The sequence below is a fragment of the Cetorhinus maximus genome, chromosome 16, assembly GCF_964194155.1.
Source record: "Cetorhinus maximus chromosome 16, sCetMax3.hap1.1, whole genome shotgun sequence".
Lineage (NCBI taxonomy): Eukaryota > Metazoa > Chordata > Chondrichthyes > Lamniformes > Cetorhinidae > Cetorhinus > Cetorhinus maximus.
This window is the reverse complement of record NC_135894.1, coordinates 70,432,759-70,452,173: the sequence shown is the minus strand read 5'-3', so window position 1 is coordinate 70,452,173 and position 19,415 is coordinate 70,432,759. Positions and strand designations below refer to the sequence as shown.

The 19,415-nt window shown below is 42.6% G+C and overlaps 1 protein-coding gene across 1 annotated transcript in view; it reads right to left on the bottom strand.

Annotated features, from left to right (window-relative positions):
* Window positions 1-2,360: 2,360 nt before the first annotated feature.
* The window catches only part of LOC144691683 (suppressor of tumorigenicity 14 protein homolog), a 117,311-nt gene continuing 100,256 nt past the window's right edge, over window positions 2,361-19,415 (bottom strand). Inside the window, exons 11-13 of the mRNA XM_078560014.1 lie at window positions 8,462-8,733; window positions 4,020-4,156; window positions 2,361-2,930 (exon numbers count right to left, since the gene is read on the bottom strand). Coding sequence (XP_078416140.1) covers window positions 2,760-2,930; window positions 4,020-4,156; window positions 8,462-8,733 — 580 coding nt within the window. The 3' untranslated portion in view covers window positions 2,361-2,759. The remainder of the gene's footprint in view (window positions 2,931-4,019; window positions 4,157-8,461; window positions 8,734-19,415) is intronic.

Here is a 19,415-nt window from a genome sequence, read left to right as displayed (position 1 = left end):
TGGCTTAAAAATGGTGAGGACTAGGTGCTTCAAGGATCATGCTACTGGGCCTCCAAGTAGTGAGAGAGGGAAAGATAGAGGAGCATATCTGCAGGAAAATCACAGAGATGTGCAATTACTATAGAGGGCTGATACTGGGGGACTTTTAAGTACCCAAATAATGATTGGGGTAATGTTAGAGTAAAGAGTAAGGAGGGGGAGAAATTTCTGAAATGTGCTGAGGAGAACTTCCTTGACCAGTATTGTCCTTGATCCAGCTAGGAAGGAGGCATTGCTGGATCTAGTGCTGGGGAATGAGGTGGGCCAAGTATCAGTGGGGGAACACTTTGGAAGAGTGATCATCTCGTCACAAGGTTTAGATTGGTAATGGAAAAAAAGTATGGAACAATCTAAAGTAGAACTTCTAAATTGAAAGTGGGCTAACTTCAATGGGCTAAGAGATCTAGTTAGGCCAGGAATGAGCCAAAGACTGACAGGCAAAACTGTAGTGAAACAATGGTTTCTTTAAGGAGACGATGTTTCAGATACAGACTAAGTACATTCCAACAAGGGCAAAAGGTAGAGGAACCAAAACCAGGGATTACAGTATGAGTAGGGTGATAGAATATATGATAAAAAAAACAGGGAATGTGTGATGCACATCAGATGAATTCTTCAAGTGGGAACCAGGCCATGTACAATAAGTTGAGAGGGGGAGTGAAGAGGAAAATAAGACTTGCAAAGAGAGAATGAGAGAATAAAATAGCAGCTAAGATTAAAAGGAACTCAAAAGTCTTCTACCAGCATATAAATAGCAAGCAGGGAGTAAGAAATGGACTGGGGTCCTATAAGGGACAGAGAGGGTGATATATGCTTGGAGGTGCAATAGAATACTTGTATTGGCATTTACTATTTACTAAGGAAAAGGATGCTGACAAAAATTCAGCAGAAGCAGAGATGGTAGAGGTAATGGATGGGGTGAAAGTTGTAGGCAGGATGTACTGGAAAGGCTGGCTATGTTTAGAGTGGTTAAGTCACCTGTTCGGATGTCTTATATCTCAGGTCAGTAAAGGAAGTGGGGGTGAAGATAGTGGAAGGGCTTGCCATAATCTTCCAATCTTCCTTTGATGCTGGAGAGGTGCCAGAGGATTGGAGAATGGCCAATGTGGCAATCTTACTGAAGAAAGGGTATGAGACCATTCCTAGTAACTTCAGGTCAGTTGGTTTAACCTCAGTAGTGGGTAAGGTTTTAGATACAATAATCAGGGAAAAACTCAACAGGCACTTGGAGAGGTTTGAGTTAATTATGGAGAGTCAGCACGGATTTGTATAAGGAAGCTCATATTTGATTAATCTAATTGATTTTTTTGTTGAAACAACAGAGAATGTTGATGAAGCAAATGTCACCGCACGCCATTAAGATTTTCAGTTCGGCGAGCGTCTGCCAAACTGTCAAAGGCCTATTAAGGCCATTTAAAACCTAATTAACTCAATTAAATGAGCTGCCCATCCAACCTTAAGGTTAGCGGGGGGGCAGGCGAAGAGCCCAGGCGGCCTTCACATTTTTCATGAAACCTCATCCACGGGTGGGATGAGGTTTCATGAAGTGTTTTAAAATCTAATAAAAAATTTTACATTAATTTTTTGACATATCCCAGTTCATGTGACAGTGTCACATGAGGGGACATGTTTTAAAAGTTTTTTTACTCCTTTATTTAAATTTACACAAGTCAAACTAATCTCCCTGAGGCACCTCTGCTCTTCCGTGCGCATGTGCGAAAGAGCGCAGGAAACGACTCAGGGAATCCCCACCCCACCCCCACCCCCCCCCCCCGCCCTCACAGCACTTCTGGGCAAGTGTCACGCTGGGTGGGCCTTAATTGGCCCACCCACGTAAAATGGCGCACGGCCCCGATCGGGGCGCCAATCGGGTTCACACCCGCCCTCGCACAATCACCCCGACGGGGGTGAAATGTTTTCCCCATGTGTGTTCTTCAACTTTATTTGTTGAGCAATTGAATACTAAAGCAAGGAAGTTATGCTTAACTTTTATAAAGTACTGGTTAGGTCATAACTAGCGTATTGTTTCCGGTTCTGGCCAGCACACTTTAGGAAGGACATGAGAGGGTGCAGAGGTTCCAAGATGAGGGATCATAGCTACAAGATTAGGTTGCCCTCCCTACAGCAAATGAGATTGAGGGAAGGTTTGATAGAGATTATGCCAGATTTAAATAAGGTAGACAAAGAAAAGCTGTTCCCATTAGCTCTAGATTTAAGATTTTGGCAAAAGATGCAGGGAGATGTGAGGAAGAATTATTTTACACAGCAAGTGGTAATGCCCAAGGATTGACTGCCTATTGGGAGGGGTGTGGTGGAAGAAAACACAGATGAATGATTTCAAAAGGAAATTGAATGGACACTTGAGGGAAATAAGCTTAAAGGGCCCCAGGGGTAAAGCAAGGGAGTGGGACTGACTGGAGTGCTCTACAGAGAGCCACATGGATTTGATAGGTCGAATGGCCTCTTTCTGTGCCACAATGACTCTGTGACATTCAGTGGACTACCAAATAGAAACAATAAAAAGGAAGCAGTGCTTAACTTCATTTCATCCAATCTTGATATCTATAAGCTCTATTTGTGTCAGGTAAATAATGGAAAGGAATTGATAATTAAGTGTTTTCAGTGTTCTATTGGTGTAGTGATATAAGCATTACAGAAAATAGCAGGAACCACTGCTTGAATTAAATTAAGATTTTCTTTTTGCCATACAATAATTTTGATCATTTGCCAATGATTCTCATGTTCCTCTGAATCCAGTCTCGGAACTTTGTGACTCGTGTGTAAACTCCAGGGTACCCATATCGACCACATCCTTGCCCCCAGCTCACAATTCCTGCTAGAAACCACTTTCCTGATGTTTCTTCACAGGTCAGTGGTCCTCCAGAATCACCCTGCAGAGAGCAAAAAAAAAGTAACACAGATGTGTAACTCTATCAAACTGAGTTTAGTATTCCTATGTGATAATTACTCAAGCAAGGTTTCCAAAACATCCATCCTCTGTTCTTTACATTCTGTTTCTATACCGTTTAAAAAGTAAATGTCATCAGTAAAGTAATAATTACAATAAAAATTATTTTAAAATGCATTTAATAGTTATTGAACAAGCAATTCTCAACAATTAAGAAGGGTCAGGTCTGGCCAAAATATCAACCAGTCTTTCTTAACTGATCTGTGTTTACCGGTATTCAAATACTCTTTTTTTAAAGAAGAGAATTCTGGGTTCTTTTTAATTGTCTCTTTTGTGGAAGATATTTATAAATGTTTAGTTGTGTAACTCCCTAGCAGATGTAATGTAGCTATTATAAAAAAGTTAACTCTTGTTCACTACCCTTGCTTTGACTCCGCCAATCATAAAAGACTTGAGAATGGTGCTTTCTGCTACAGTTCCATGACTGTTACTACAAATATTAGACTATTAGTTGATAGAAATCTAGAATTTAGAACTGTATCAGTACGGTATCCCATCCCAAAACTTTCCTTCCGTTTTGCCCCATTCCTCTTTGAAGGTATGTCTCATGATAAGCACGGTTCCGGTTCCACAGCCCTGACATCTTATCCAAGTAACTATCCTTCATATGTGAACAGATATTTCCCATAGGGGATATCTTATCCTTTCCAGTAGGCACCCCCGGATCGTAATCAGGAGGAGGGATAACTTGCTGAGTTTTCTTTCCTAATAAGCCTGGGGCCACTGATGCAAATTGTAGATCCCCAGCAGTGATGAGTTAGCTAATCACGGCTGGGGAAGCTGCGAGTTTCTGTATTGACCTTCTGTATGGGCCTTTCTCTATCCAAATTTACATTAATGCTTTTAATGACAGAATTATAAGTTTAAGGTACTTGCTGCTGATACAATATTGATTGTATTGTGTTATTCTGTTTATTAAAAAAACTGATGAACAAAGTTACCGCACCATAAACCTGTGAAAGCTACAATTGTCAGTTGTGCTAAGTTTCAATGGAAATGTAACTATCCATACTTCACAGCCGTCGACTTGTCCAGTAAGGTATCCTGCACAAAGCATTCGTGATGATACTATATTTCCCATAAAGTTAATGCATGTTGTTTGATTAATGATTTTTACTTCACCCTTTTGAAGGATTATAGGAAGTTGACCTGTGAAACAAGGAGCATTTTCTGTTTAGTTTAGAACTGGTTACAAACTTCTCTTTTCAAGTGAAGCTCTACTGTAAATAACATGCATTGCTTGGTCAAATCTTAACTGTGCTCATCGCTCCTGTAATGCTTGTACAGGAGCAGAACAGACACATAAATGATCCAGGACCATTATGCGCCTAATAAAGCAATCTCTTATTCTTCACAACTAGATTGGTGCAAAAAAGCAATGGTGCAGATTACCTCTTAATAAAATATAAAATCATAACTGTTCTCTTGGATATATATATTATCAAAACTGCTACATTTACATATATATTGGATTTAGTCATGAGGATTTTGTTAAAAAAATTATGGTTACATATGACTTGTCACTAATCTTTGGACCATCTATATGCCTGTATTGGAGGTCTTCACTTAAAAAACGTCTGCTACATTGCCTATGTCTATATATTTCATTAAACATTGTGCATAGAGTGTACATTTCCTTTTCAATAATATTAGTATTTCCTTTCTTATTTTTCTGTTAACAATTCCCAATCACAATTGCTGTCAACAGCATTGATGCAGTGCAAGTTCCAGCCACAGGTGGCTCTATACTGTGATCTTTTTTATATGAAGCCTTTCTTCTCAAACAAAAACGACAACTTTATTTATATAGCACCAGCACCTTTGATGTAATAAAACATCCCAAGGCAATTCACTGGAGCATTACAAGCAAAATTTAACACCTAGCCAAATGAAGTGATTTAGGGCAGATGGACAAAGGCTTGGTCAATCAGAGATGCTTTAAGTGGCAGTTGTTGGCTGTGGTTCAACTGGTAGCAATCTAGCCTCTGTAGCATAAGGTTCTGGGTTCAACTCCCACTCCAGGGCTTGAGTACAAAAATCAAGACTGATGCTTCCAGTGAAGCGCTGAAGGAGTGCTACACTGTCAAATGTACTATCTTTCTGATGAGATATTAAACTGAAGTTGTGTATGTAAAGAAGAGTTATCCTCAGTGTCCTGGCCAATGTCCTTTCCTCACTCACAAAAACAGATTATCTGGTCATTTTCACATTGTTGTTTGTGGGAGTGTGCACAAATCAGCTGCCTTATTTCATACATTTTAACAGTGAGTACACTTCAAAAGTACTTCATTGGCTGTAAAGAGCTTTGAGTCCAATGATCATTAAAAAGTGCTTTATAAATGCAAGTCTTTCTTTTCAAGGAGCCTCTTAAGGCAAGCGAGGTTGAGCGGTGGAGAGGATAAGGGAGGGAATTCCAGAGCCTATAGCCTAAGCAGCTGATGGTACAAACAACAATAGTGGGACAATTAAAATCTGAAGCACTGAAGTGATCAGAATTAGATGCACATGGATATCCAAGAGGGATTGGGGCTCGAGGAGATTAAAGAGATGGGTGAGACCATGCAGGAATTTGAAAACAAGGATGAGAAATTTGAAAACAAGGTTGAGAAATTTAAAATCAAGGCATTGCTTAACCAGGAGGCTATGTAGCTGAGACAGTGGCAGAGTCCAGCGATGTTACAGAGTTGGGAAGATGTGGTGTTCGTAACCAGTGCAAATTTGTGTCAGAGGCGCATCTTGGGATCAAATATAACACCATGGCTGTGAACAGTTCCCAACTTCTTGTAATTGTGTATATAAAAGTAAACTTCATCTTCATCAATAACTGGGCAATTGTACTTATTAGCTCTAGTGAAACTACATATCTTGAGATTTTGTTTCTTGATCACATACCATGGAATATCTTAAAAATTTCTGGATATCTTGAATTTGTTTTGGTGGGTTCAGGTTGCAGGAGAGATTGGCCCCAATACTAACTCAGAGACGCTTTGGGAGTAGGGTTGTCCGATATTGCACAGGGAACTCTGAAGAAAGTTCAGCATGTCTGTCAACGGCTTTTTCTTACAATTATAAAGTTCAGATGATTGTTATGTTTTGGAACTACGTCTTTGATTTAAGATAAAACAGAGGGGATAATGTGACCTGTTCTAAGGTCTGCTTGACGACATACCTGGGCAGTTAAAGATCAAAGGGAGGCCCAGATTGCATTACTAGGGTGATGGTGTAAGATGTTCAGGGCTGGAAACAATGGTAGCAGTCTCTGAGTTCACAATGGTTAGACTCTGAGTCTCCCAAAGTCCTAGAAAGGCATTGAAAGTATTAGATTGTAAACAGTTGTGCTATAAACTGCCCATTTACTTCTACGATGAGAGCTGCAGTCAAGAATAGCTAATCAGCATTTCTACCTGGATGCAAGGCTAATGTGTTTTACCTTGCCATGTGTAAGAATTCCATTTCTGAGATCAAGTTGCAGGCTTCCCTACAAATCAATGCATATCACAGATAGACAGCAATTTTATGTGGTCAGCAGACAGAAGACGCTGCTTGGCTTTGCAATCTACCATAGCCAGATTCAGGAGGGAGATGGTCTCTAGTTAAAAGATATGCATCCCGCAGAAATCTAAGGGTTCTGGGAGATTTGTTCTGGCATGGCAGTGGGGAAGGATCATCAAGACAGGCTCTAATGCTGGTAGTGGATTTAAGGAAGCTCTGAAAACAAAGGGAAATCCCTGGAGGCGGTCACTCAAAGTTACTACTTGGTGAAATATAAAAAGTGAACCCATTGGAAGCTGGGAACAACTGTGGACTGTTTGGTATGAAGGTTGGAATTCCATGGAGAGTGCAATGGGGTCTTATAAGTATAAAAGGGTAACGTTCCTTTCTGTTGTCTAAAGTGTAAGTTGCCACTGAAATGCGGTAGTCAGTGAGTTGAAGCTGGCTTGCTGACATGCTAACATTTTTGTCGGTTTAAACTATTCCCCACACCCTAGCCCACGTGCTCCTCCAGTTTAGAACTCCTCCCCGTGGCCTCTACAATGAGAGGACAATTTTGTTGACCATTAAATAAGGGATATGGGAAATTTAATAGCAGGGATATATAAAGAATCATAGAAACATAGAATGGTTAGGGCACAGGAGGCCATTCAGCTAATCATGTCCATGCTGGCTCTCTGTGACATTAATTCAACTAGTTCCATTCCCCTGCCTTTTCCCTGTAGATATTTATTCAATTCTCTTTTGAAAGACATGATTGAATCTGCCTACATCACACTCTCAGGAAGTGCATTCTAAATTCTAACAACTTGCTGCCTAGAAGGTTTTTCCTCATATCACCTCTGGTTCTTTTGTCAATCATTTTATATCGGTGTCCTCTGGTTCTTGACCCTTCCACCAGTAGGAACAATTACACCCTATCTACTCTGTGCAAACCCCTCATGATTTTTAACACCTCTATCAAATCCCCTCTCAACCTTCTCTTGTCTAAACAAACGGCCCCAGCTTCTCCACTCTATCCAAGTAACTGAAATTCCTCACCCCAAAACCATTTTCATAAATCTTTTCCGCACTCTCTCACTTCCCTGACATCCTTCCTGAAGTATGGTGCCCAGAATTGGACACAATACTCCAGTTGAGACCGAACCAATGTTTTATAAAGGTTCACCAGAACATCCTTGCTTTTGTACTCTGTGCCACTATTGATAAATCCCAGGGTCCCATTTGCCTTTTTTTACCACTTTCTCAACCTGCCCTGCCAACTTCAACAATTTGTGCAATTATAGCTCCAGGTTCCTCTGACCCTGCACCCCCTTTAAAATTCTATCCTTTATTTTTTACATTGCCTTTCCTCATTCTTCCTACCAAAATATATCACTTCACACTTCTCTACATTAAACTTCATCTGCTACATGCCTACCTATGCCACCAGTCTGGCTATGTCTTTTTGAAATCTATCATTGTCCTCCTCACAATTCACAATACTTCCAAATTTTATATCATCTGCAAATTTTGGATTTTTGCACTGCACACCCGAGTGTAGGGCTGGGATCTTCCGGCCCTGACACTGACTTTTAATGGCTCTCCAAATGTTCCCGTCCTGCCCGTGATGATACCCGTCAGTGTCGGGGTTGGAAAATCCCGCCCTAGGTCATTAATATAGATCAAGAAAAGCCATGGATCTATCAATCTAATAATGCAGAATTTAATTTCTTAAAAATGATCTTTTATTCCAATTATCAGGAATATTATTAAATGTATTTGTGCATGTGTGGCATGTGAATATGCGCACACTCAATCATCCTAAGAGTTCTTCATGTGATTTTTCTAGTAGCACTAAATAATTGACCAAACCAATCTATCCCCTAATTCATTTTAACTATAAATATAGTTAGCAACACAAAGTATTTTAGCCTAATGAAAATTAATAACTAGAAATAGCTTTAAGGATAACTAACTTACCTTTTTCCTGCAGTAAGCCCCAACCAGTAATGTAGCATTTTCGATTTGCAGGAAACACATGCAATGCTGATGGAAGACACACTGGTTGTATGTAATTATTGTATGCTACAGGTTCTGAAAGTTCAATCAAGGCTATATCATAATCCATGCTGACATTATTGAATTGCTCATGAATTATCACCCGTTTGATTAGTCGCATTTCTATACCAGTGTCTGAAAAACTTTGGGAATGCAGTCCAACATACACTTTCCATAATAGTCGATCAGAGTACCTGGCACAAAAGAGCAAAAGTTATTTGATTGTGAACCCTAAAATAAGTTCTTGGGTGCGGTACTAAAATACATAAGTATTTTGCGTTTTTAGAAACAAATGTTTCATATGTTCTATAATAGTATGACAATTTTATAAAAGAAATTATGAACAAATTAGTAGAAACACATGACTGGTATTCAAAACCCTGCCGCTAATCCTTAACTGACACATTGGGATGACAGTAGAGTTTTAATGCATAAATCTAAACTTAAAAAAAAATTGAAAATAGAATTAATGCAAAAATTTTTTAAAATGAAAGAAATTTCCTTGGTTTACCTGTACTATTATGATCACTAATCAAGGCACATTTGCCTTCCTGCTGATCTATTTTGATTATATAAAAACACCAACTTATATTATATTGCATTTTTAACGTTGGAAAACACACTAATATGCCTCAGAGGTAAATTACTGATGTAAGCTAAAGGAGGAGATATTATAAGGGTAACTAAATATTTGGTAAAACAGTTGGGTTTTAAGGATTATTTAAAAGAAGGGAGGGAGTTGGAGAGGCAGAGAAGTTTAGGGACAGAATTCCATAATGTGTGGCTTAGATGACTTCAGCCATGACTGCCAGTCGTGGGGCTCAAGTGAAGGAGGGATACAGATGAAGTTGAAGCAGTGTCTGTGGATGATGTTGCCAAGGGACATCATACAGATGAAGGAGAGGATGCAGCCAAAGGTGGATCAATTGGAGAGGCTCCCAAGGTGATGGTATGTGTTGGTAAGTGAAGACTTTGGAGGAGATACTTGGTTAAGAGTGGAACAAAGCATGAGCAATCTCACTGAAATAAAAACAAGAAGTGCTGGAAATACTCAGGAGATCTGGCAGCATCTGTGGAGAGAGCAACAGAGTTAACGTTTTGAGTTAAATATGACTTCTTCAGAACTGAAGGAGAGTAGAAATGAGATTTGTTATCTGCCGTTGATAGGGGATGGGGCAGAACAAAAGGAAAGTCAGTGATATGGTGGAAGGTAGGCAAGATTAAATGACAAAAGGTGTGATAGTTTAAGACAAAAGGAGATGGGAATGGGATAAGTAAAGAAACAAAATATGGGTCAGGGAGTGGGTGTAAATCAGAAATAGCAGAATCTTCACCAAATAGCTGTTGTTCGAAAAATGGGGCAAAGGTTATGATCTGAAAATACCGAACTCCATGTTGAGTCCAGAAGATTGTAAAGAGACTAATCAAAAGTTGAGGTGCTACTTTGTGTATGTTGAAAACAGGGGCTAAGTGGTTGCTGAACAGATTGCCTTCCTGCTCCCATGGGCTTGGAGATCATACTAAATTTGTCCCTCTGCCAGCTTAACATGAAATAAACAAAATGTCAGTGCCCCTCATAATTTTCACTATATTCTATTTGACACAAGGATTTTTTTCCTTAGGGGAGGAGCACTGTGACTACAATCAACTCCCTTCAATCACTGAATTGGCAGACAGAAGAGATACTTGAAGGTCTCCCCACTGCTGCAACTTTGGAGATGCTAGTGGGATAGATCAACAGGAGGAGGAACGTCATCTATCCACCCATTGGCATAAGGTATCCTGGCTAACTTTAACAGTGGGAAGCAGTAACACAGCAAAATGGCACCAGGAACATTCCTTCAAGGACCTGGGTGCAATGTAGAAAAAAGGTTAAGGGCTACTAAGATAAGATTCTTAACCCATGTCTCATTCCTCTCTACTGAGTCCTGCAATGCTCAGCAATCACAATCATTCCTTCTCCACTTCCCACCATTCTCCTCTGATCAGCCACTTCACCACCTCCTTCTGCTGTTACTGCAGAACTGTGACACTGTTACTGCCCTCACCTCATTACAGATCATATCATTGTTCACGCGCCATCCATACTATGCTATCATGACATGCACATCCTCAAAACATCTCACTATGCTAACACTAACACAATCCCTTTCATTTTGTCAATGTAGTTGACACATGATAACAGGGGCTTGCAGCCTCAGGAGGCAGGCATTTGTACACTCCCTGTCATTCTGGAAGAGACTGTCGTGGAAATTGTGGGCAAGTGACTTGTCAGGAATATGGCTTCTGGAGAACTGGAGGAAAAGTCCTGAAGATTTTTAGCTCACCTTATTTCCCTTCTCATTAAATTCTCACTCACAAACATTAGGCAGTCACACATCTGTCTCTGCTTATCCTTGTCTGTAACTGCTAACCTTTGTCCCTTTCTTTCCTTACAGAGCCTGAAACTCTTGATGACACAGCAGAGGTAGAAATTCTTCCAGGACTTGCAGTGTTGTTCAGCCTTACATAAGTAAGCCCCACCTCCTTTTCAAGTGCAATTAGAGATGGGCAATAAGTGCCAGCCTTGCCACTTACACCCACATCCCATGAAAGAACAAAAGAAACAGTTCCAAGATAGGCATCCTGGAAAGTTTAGAGGCTAGAGTAGACTTGGCGGCAGGTGGGCAGCCGATCCCCGCCGCCGAAACGGGCCCCGCCGCCATTTTAAGTGGGCCGGCCAATTAATTCCTGTGCAGTTGGGGGGGGATTCCCCAAATGTGAGAGTGCGCTCTTTCGCACATGTGCACGAAAGAACGCATATCTCCCTGAGAGTTAAGTGCTGCCTCAGGGAGATCACTGAAAATTTTTGAAACTTTAAAAGTAGAAAAATAAAAAAATCATTGACATGTCCCCCTCATGTGACAATGTCACACAAGATGGGGCATGTTAATAAATATCACAGAAACTTTATTAAAGTTTTTAAAACCGACGTGAAACCTCATCCCGCCGGTGGATGAGGTTTCTTGTTTTTTCTATTCCCCGCCGGGGCTCCTGGCCTGCCCGCCAACCTTAAGGTTGAACGGGCAGGGCCTTTAATTGTTTTAACTACCCTGTCAATGGTCTCAATTGGCCATTGACAGGTCGGCGGGTGGACAGCTGATCGCGCTGTCCCCCTGCCTTCCTGAATATTTAAATTGGGCGGGATGACTTTGGGGGTTCCGCCCGACGTCATCCTGCATCATTTTTGCGTTGGCGAGCGGGCCTCGCCCCCAACTCACCGACGGAAAAGTTCTGCCCCATATTTGCAGTCAGGACAGAAGTGCAAGGACTGGGTATCTAGAGTTGTAAAGGTGACTGGAGGACAACCAACACAAGGTTGACTGTGGGTCCTAGGACTTAAGTCTCATGGGTCCCTAATGAACATTCTTGTTGTAAATGCACATTCGAATGCCCAAATTCTCCCACCCAAAAATTTTGACAACATTCTGAATGCAACAGTGTTCATTTGCACGTATTTGTGATGATCTGTGTTCCAAAGTGATCTTTCAGGCATCATTCGACATCTCATTGCAATCAAGTGAAATCATTGACCTGAAATGAAATCACACAGCGCTCAAATTGCTAACCTTCAAAGTTATTAGAAGCATTTAACTGACATCACTGGTGTTTAACTGAAATGGAATAAAGCCCAAACAACATCAATGGCATCAACAAGAGCATTCACTGACACCTTAAAGTTGGTCGTGGGAACTGTTAACAATCACAGTTAACAGACAACATATTTTTCTAAGTTTCCAATGTGTAAATTGCTTAAGATCAGTGCGCATTTATTGTACTGATTATTATGGGGGTGCAAGCATGTTCACCTCCCAATTTTCAGGTGATTTCATCCTGAAGGGTAAAGTAAAGTGAAATCAGTATTGTAATACAAAAGGTACGTTGAATCAGGACACAGTAACAGATTTTAAAATTAATCGGGACATGTACCCCGAGATATCCTGGAAGAAGCGCTAGGGTCACCCCGGAAGTCTGCCAGGAAAGGACTGCATGGGAATAGCCCGGGAAGTTTAGACTTCTGACGGGCAATTACCCTGCACCTGGAACTCTCTGAAACTCTGGATGGTTCCAACTCTGCAGAATAAAAACAGAAAATGCTGGAAAAACTCAGCAGATCTGGCAGCATCTGTGGAGAGAGAAAGAGAGTTAACATTTTGAGCCCAATCTGACTCTTCTTTGGAATTGACCTACTTAGGTTTTCCAGCATTTTCTGTTTTTCTTTCAGATTTCCAGCATCTGCAGTATTTTGCTTTTATGTTCTTAGCAGAATAGTTACCCAGGAAAAGTTAGAAGGACTATAACCACTTCTAACTCCTGGGTAACTACTGAACTGACACCCCAAACCCAGTACTGGAGCCCCCTCTGACCATCCCCCCAGGCTATCCCCACTGACCACCCAACCCTCCCTTAACCTCAATCCCTCCTGACCCCCGCTGACCCACCAGGCCCACACTGACCCCATCAAGGCCCAGAACCCTCCTGACACCTCCAACCGCTCCTGACTCCCCCGCTGACCCCATGTTCCCTCCTTACCCTGTCCCCTCCTTACCCCCCATCCACCCCAACCTCACCTGACCCCCCATTGAACCTCCATCCCCTCCTGACCCCCACCCTTCCTGATTCCCCTGACCCCCCAGCCATTCTGAGCCCCTGACACCACCCCCCCAACCCCTCCTGACTCCTACCCTTCCCTCCTGATACCCCTCCCTCCTGATACCCCCCTCTGCCCTGATACCTACCCCCTTCCACCTGACCCACACACCTCCCCTAATCTCCCACACAAAAGCTCAGGTCACAGGGCCAGCTAGAATGGGAGGTGAAATTGGGGCCGGTTCTGCAACTTTCCTGCCAGCATGAGACCAGTGGTGGAAGCAGGAGGAAGATAGATGTCAGCTTGGGGAGATTGGGAGGCCAGAGGCAGCGGGAGGGAAGGGGTGTTGGGGGGAGAGAGAGATAGAGAGAGAGGCCCGAGGGGTGGGGGATGGGGAGAGGTTTGAGGAGGTGGAAGAGAGGCTTGGCAGGGGAGAGAGGCTTGGGTGAGAGGGAGAGGCTTGAGATGGGAGAGGATTGCGGGGGTTGAGGCTTGTGGGGGAGAGGCCCAGGGCTTATGAAGGGGTGTAAGAGGTCCGAGGCTTTACGAGAGGGGAAGGCCTGAGGCTTGAGGGAGCACTGAAAGGCAGTCCTTTTTTCAGTGGTCCAGGCGCTGATCTCTCTGGTGACCTCCCCCAAGGCCGGCATGGTGAGGTGGACCTCTTTCCCCCGTCCCTCAGAAGGAGGATCTCCCGCCTTTCCTATATGGTCTGGAGGAGAATCTCCAGTGAGGCCTCGCTGAACCGTGCAGAGGAGGGTTTTGTTCTTTTGGTTGCCATTGAGAAGCAGAAGTTCACAACACATCTGGACTGCAGTGAGTGAATGTATGTGTGGATGCCGTTTAAATATGGCGCCAGGATCTTCGACTCCATGAGGTAACAATGGGGTGAATGAATCCCCACCCGCCCTGCCATGAAATTTGATGAGCTCCTCGCTGCTGCATAACTAATGAGCTGAAAAGAGGAAGATCTGGCGTGAAAATCCATCCCCACTGCCCAACGGGAATCACTCCGACTTTCCCGCCTGCCACCGCACTTAGCCTCCGGAATAAAAAATTCCGCCCCATGTTGTCAGAGAGAGACCTTATATCCAAGCTCTGTAGGGCAGAAATGAAAACAACCATGACCTAGCCTACAGAAGAGAACTGTTTGCAATATAGCACAAATTCCAAGTGCACTGGACAGCCTATCAGTGAGCTTCCGCACAATGACAAAGCCCTTATAAATGTCCCAACTCCAATTCGTACGCAGTCTTCACACATGGTATTCAGAACATGGACTGAGTGGTCAGCTCTATGAACACTGCATTGGGAACCGTAATGACGGAGCCTCAGACTGGAACCATCTTGGTTCTGGACTCCAGACATCCTTAGAGCAATGAAGGATGGCATTAATAGGGGCTTTGAGAGCATCCCATTATTCATATACTCAATCCTCACACACAGCATTAGCAAGGGGGTGGAGGGAGGTTGAAGTACAGCCCCATGAAGGTGGCATTGGCTCCATGTGAGATGCAGATGCTGTCAGGTGATGCATGCCCGCTCCTCCCCCAAACTTTCAATCAGTGCCTTTGTTGATGCCAAGTAGCCAGTTGGGCTGGCTGCTCCTGCTGCTGTTGAGATTCTGCTGTCTGCAGCTCGACCTTACAGCCAGAGCTATTTAAGGCCATCCACCAAGCTCATCTTAGGAATCCTCAATGCAAGTTCAGAAGCTTTTCGTCTCCCTTGCTGTAGGCAAAAGGGTCATGCAGCAGCACTACAACAGGTGAGCAAACACACATGATAGATTCAAGTGCTTTCACTTGGTGATTTTGTTTCAGTATAAGCAATGTCAAGTAAAGACCAATGAACTATCTTTGTGTAGTAAACAAGTTTTTTTCTTGAATTGCTTTTGGTTCATTATTCTTAACCACCTAAGGGCAACACCTATGAAGTTAGAATGTATGAGGGCATTCAGATAGTGGCTGTTAGGTGGATGGAGGGACTGTAGTGCATTGGGGAGGGGAAGAGAGCTCTGGCAGCATTGCTGGGCCATGCTCTTTTATCTGCAACCTCAGCTTCTGAATCTGCCTTATTGTTTTTCCTCAACTTCTTCCTCCTTTGCAGCTCTAACACTTGCCCTCTTCATTGATAAAAGTTGTGCAGCATATTATGAACAATGTATAATTTTAAGTTGAATTTATATATATATATATATTTGTGTGTCGAGAAAGATAAAAATGGTTTCAGTTTCATTTAGGCTTTGTCTTTGAACCTTGGAGCCTGGGAGTCTGGATGGACTTGTGGCTAAAAGGTTTCAGGTCTTTGGGGTTGTTTGTATATATATTTTAAAGAGGCATTACAACCCCTAAAGTTAAAGAGATGGGTTAAAAAGGGTTGAAAGTTCAGTGATTCTGGGAAAAAAACAAAGTAGAAAAGCTTTACTGTTGCCTAGCAGCAGTGGTCCAGTGACAGAGGCAAAGAAAGACAGGAGTGGAGAGAGGGAGTGCAGTGTATGTGTGTCAGAGAGGGAAGACAGGGGTTTTAAGCTTTCTGAGAAGTAACACAACAAGGCTATTGGGACAGTAGTTAACTGAATAATCAGTTTTAGGACTCAGTAAAGTGACCAGTTTAGCAGAGGTGCTACTAGAAGACTGAGTTTAGGGAACTTATTTATTTGCTCTGCTGTCGAAGAAACAGGGAGTTTAGAGTGTGGTTTTGGGTGTCTCAGGGAGTGGTACAAGTTGGGTGAGAAGCATCAACTGATTGCTCAGGAATTCACTGGAAGAAAACAATTTGCAACTGTGCCAGTTCCAAGCGAGAAGCCTTTGTGTCAAGCTAGTGGTAACTCCTCACTGGTTTGTGTGTCTGCAAAGATATTGCTAGGGTAAAGGAACAGTGGGAATTTGAATAATCTTCTTGTGTTTGTATTGAGATCTTCCAACCTTTTTGTCTGGTTAATATAATTCATTTTTTTTTGTTTTAATAAATATTTTATTCTTTTTATTAAAAGTTCATCAGCAGACTCCTATGAATCTGTTCAGTAACTTTCCTCCATGGTTTTGAAACAAAAAGTTAACAAGCACACAATGAAACACCTTGACAATTATTCTAGGCTCTCTTGAAGCATGCTGTTATAGCTTCTTTGAATGGTTGGAATTTTTGCTTGAAAAGCTTAACAACTATTTCCATGAGAGCCCAGGTCTGGTGTCATTGTACGTCAGTGTTCACATTCCCAGCAGGAGTCATGAGCCAGTTATTCAGGGGTTAGTCCTTGTCCCCAAACAGCCAGCCAGCCACTAGCCCAATGGCCTGGGTGGAAGAGACCAGTTACTGAGGACTGACATAGGATGAAGTCATCATGACTACTGCCAGGATTCCAGGCACACAGCTGCAGAATTCAACAGCAATGGTCGCTGCTGACCTGCATGTTTAAGGAATAGAATAAAGAGCTTTATATAGGATCACGCAGAGCCACATGGGTGTAACAGAGGACTTCATACCCGAGAAAATCCAGCAACTTTTGTAAAGCCCGCTGCTGCTGCATCCCGCGAGGATGCCGAACCCGGACCGCGCCGAACGCTCCCCGACATTTCGACGGGAAGCCCCATCCGACGGCACGGCCCCGGCGAGCCGAGGCACGCCGATTCAGTCCATAAATCACAATGCTGCCTTCCCTTGCTTAGTAGCCTCCTTTGGGAAGGTGCTAAATTCCTCGTGTCTAGCAACAGTACATTGTAACATCCTTGATTGTACACATCAAACTGAGAGACGTAACTGAGGTCACCAGTTAGAGGTTGAAGCCCATTGCATAAAGGCTGAGGCCAAAGTGACTTTCACAGCCACAGGCAGCGCTGTGGATACCCTGATGTTGGCCTGCTCTTCTTGGTGGCAGAACTCAATCACTACCTTTCTGGAGAACCAAAGTTGCCTGATGCACTGCTCTTCTGCAAAGTTGATATCTATATAGGTAAGATAGCTGGTGTACACCATCATGGTGTAAGGCCTACTTTTTTCATCATTCCTTCACCCTGGAGGATACAGAGCAGGACCTCACAAAAATTACTCACTGGACTCAGCTCAATGAAACAGTATTCAAAAATACGCAAAACATTCTCCAATAGCCTTTCAAGTCCAAACAGAGACTTACCTTAATGAAGGTGAGTATCCCACTAAATAGACCTTCTGCAGCATACTTCCCGACTGCTATGACAATGACTTCCTGTCAAGGTTAAGACCCAGTGAATTAGATGCTTCCAATTTAGGAAACAAGTCTTTATTAAAGTGCATGAACCTTATTTTAATATTTAAATCAATGTTGTGCTTCATATGGACCTAAAATCCATTTCAGGATGAATTTAGCAGTGGGCTGTCAAATTTGTAATTTCTGCACCCTACGTGTCGGAAACACAGATGCAACAATGAATTTAAATCTCAGATCCTCCAAAGTGAGTGTTCAATGACTACTTTCCTAGGAGAAAATAACCCATTGTAATGTTTCAGCATGTTTCAATAGCATTGGGAAATGGCAGTTCCTTCCTTTGTTTGCAACACAATGAAGTTAAGCAATTAGCAGCAACTGAAATTTTAGAAGTAACCTAAAGGTAGTAGTATTACAGATTCTGGCAAAGATCTTCCTAAAAGATAACAGTTATTATGTCAGCATCAGTCAGTATGTAAGTAAAAGAGGAAGAAAATATATTTCTTATTTGAAAATGGTAACTTCATAGTGAATATAAGTTATTTGTGTGACTACTAGAATGAAGGTGATCTGGATTTTATTTTATTCATTCACAGGATGTCAGTGTTGCTGTTATTGCCGATCCCCAATTGTCCTTGAGAAGGTGGTGATGGTGAGCACCTTCCTGAACCATGGCAGCCTACAAGGTGAAGGTATTCCCACATTGCTGTCAGGTAGGGAAGGTTAGGATTTTGACTCAGTAGTAATGAAGGAATGGCAACATATTTTCAAGTCAAGATGGTGTGTGACTTGGAGGCAAACTTTTTTTAATTCATTCATAGCATGTGGGCATCATTGGCTAGGCCAGCATTAATCGTCCATCCCTAATTCCCCTTGAGAATTTAGTGGTGAGTTGCCTTCTTGAACCACGGCAGCCCATGTTGTGTAGGTACATGTTGTGTAGTGCTGTAGGGAGGGGGTTCCAGGATTTTGACCTAGCGACAGTGAAGGAACGATGATATATTTGTAAGTCAGGATAGTGAGTAGCTAGGACAGGAACTTCCAGGTGGTGGTGTTCCCATGTATCTGCTGCCCTTGTCCTTCCAGATGGTAGTGGTTGTGGGTTTGGAAGGTGCTGTCTAAGGAGCCTTGGTGAGTTTCTGCAGCCAATCAAGCGGGCTGCTTTGTCCTGGACGGTGTCCAGCTTCTTCAGTGTTATAGGAGCTGCACTCATCTAGGCAACTGGGGAGTATTCCATCACATTCCTGACTTGTGCTTTGTAGATGGTGGACAGGCTTTGGGGAGTCAGGAGGTGAGTTACTTGCTGCAGGTTTCCTAGACTCTGACCTGCTCATGTAGCCACAGTATTTATATGACTAGTCCAGTTCAGCCAGTTCAGTTTCTGGTCAATGGTCACCCCAGGACGTTGATAGTGGGGGATTCAGAGATAGTAATGCCATTGAATGTCAAGGGGCAGTGGTTAGATTCTCTCTTGTTGGAGATGGTCATTGCCTGGCACTTGTGTGGCGCGAATGTAACTTGTCACTTGTCAGCCCAAGCCTGGATATTGTCCAGATCTTGCTGCATTTAGACATGAACTGCTGTGTTCTCAAGCCCCTGCTTGTCCTTCTAGGCACTAGAGGTCACGGGTTTGGGAGGTGCTGTCAAAGAAGCCTTGGTGTGTTGCTGCAGTGCATCTTGAAAAAGGTACAGGCTGTGAACCATCTAATTTAACACTTAATTTTTATGCACTCTGTGCCTGTGAGTTTACATCTTCCAAGGTGGTTGAAACATATTAACTTTCATTTATATAGTACCTTTTAACACAGCTAAACATCCCAAAACACTTTACAGTGACATAAGGAAAAATGGCTGCTGAGCTAATGAAGGACCAATCAAGAGGTGTGACCGAAATCTTTCATGGAGCTGGGAGGTGACAATGTATTCAAGGACTTTGAAAGAAAAGGCAGTTAATAGCTAGGATAGAAAGGTTAAGGGCAGGTTTCTAAGGAGGGATGGTGATGACAGGAAAGAAGACACTACTTGAGAAGAGCACACCATATTTTAATTACCATGAGGGTCAGGAATAG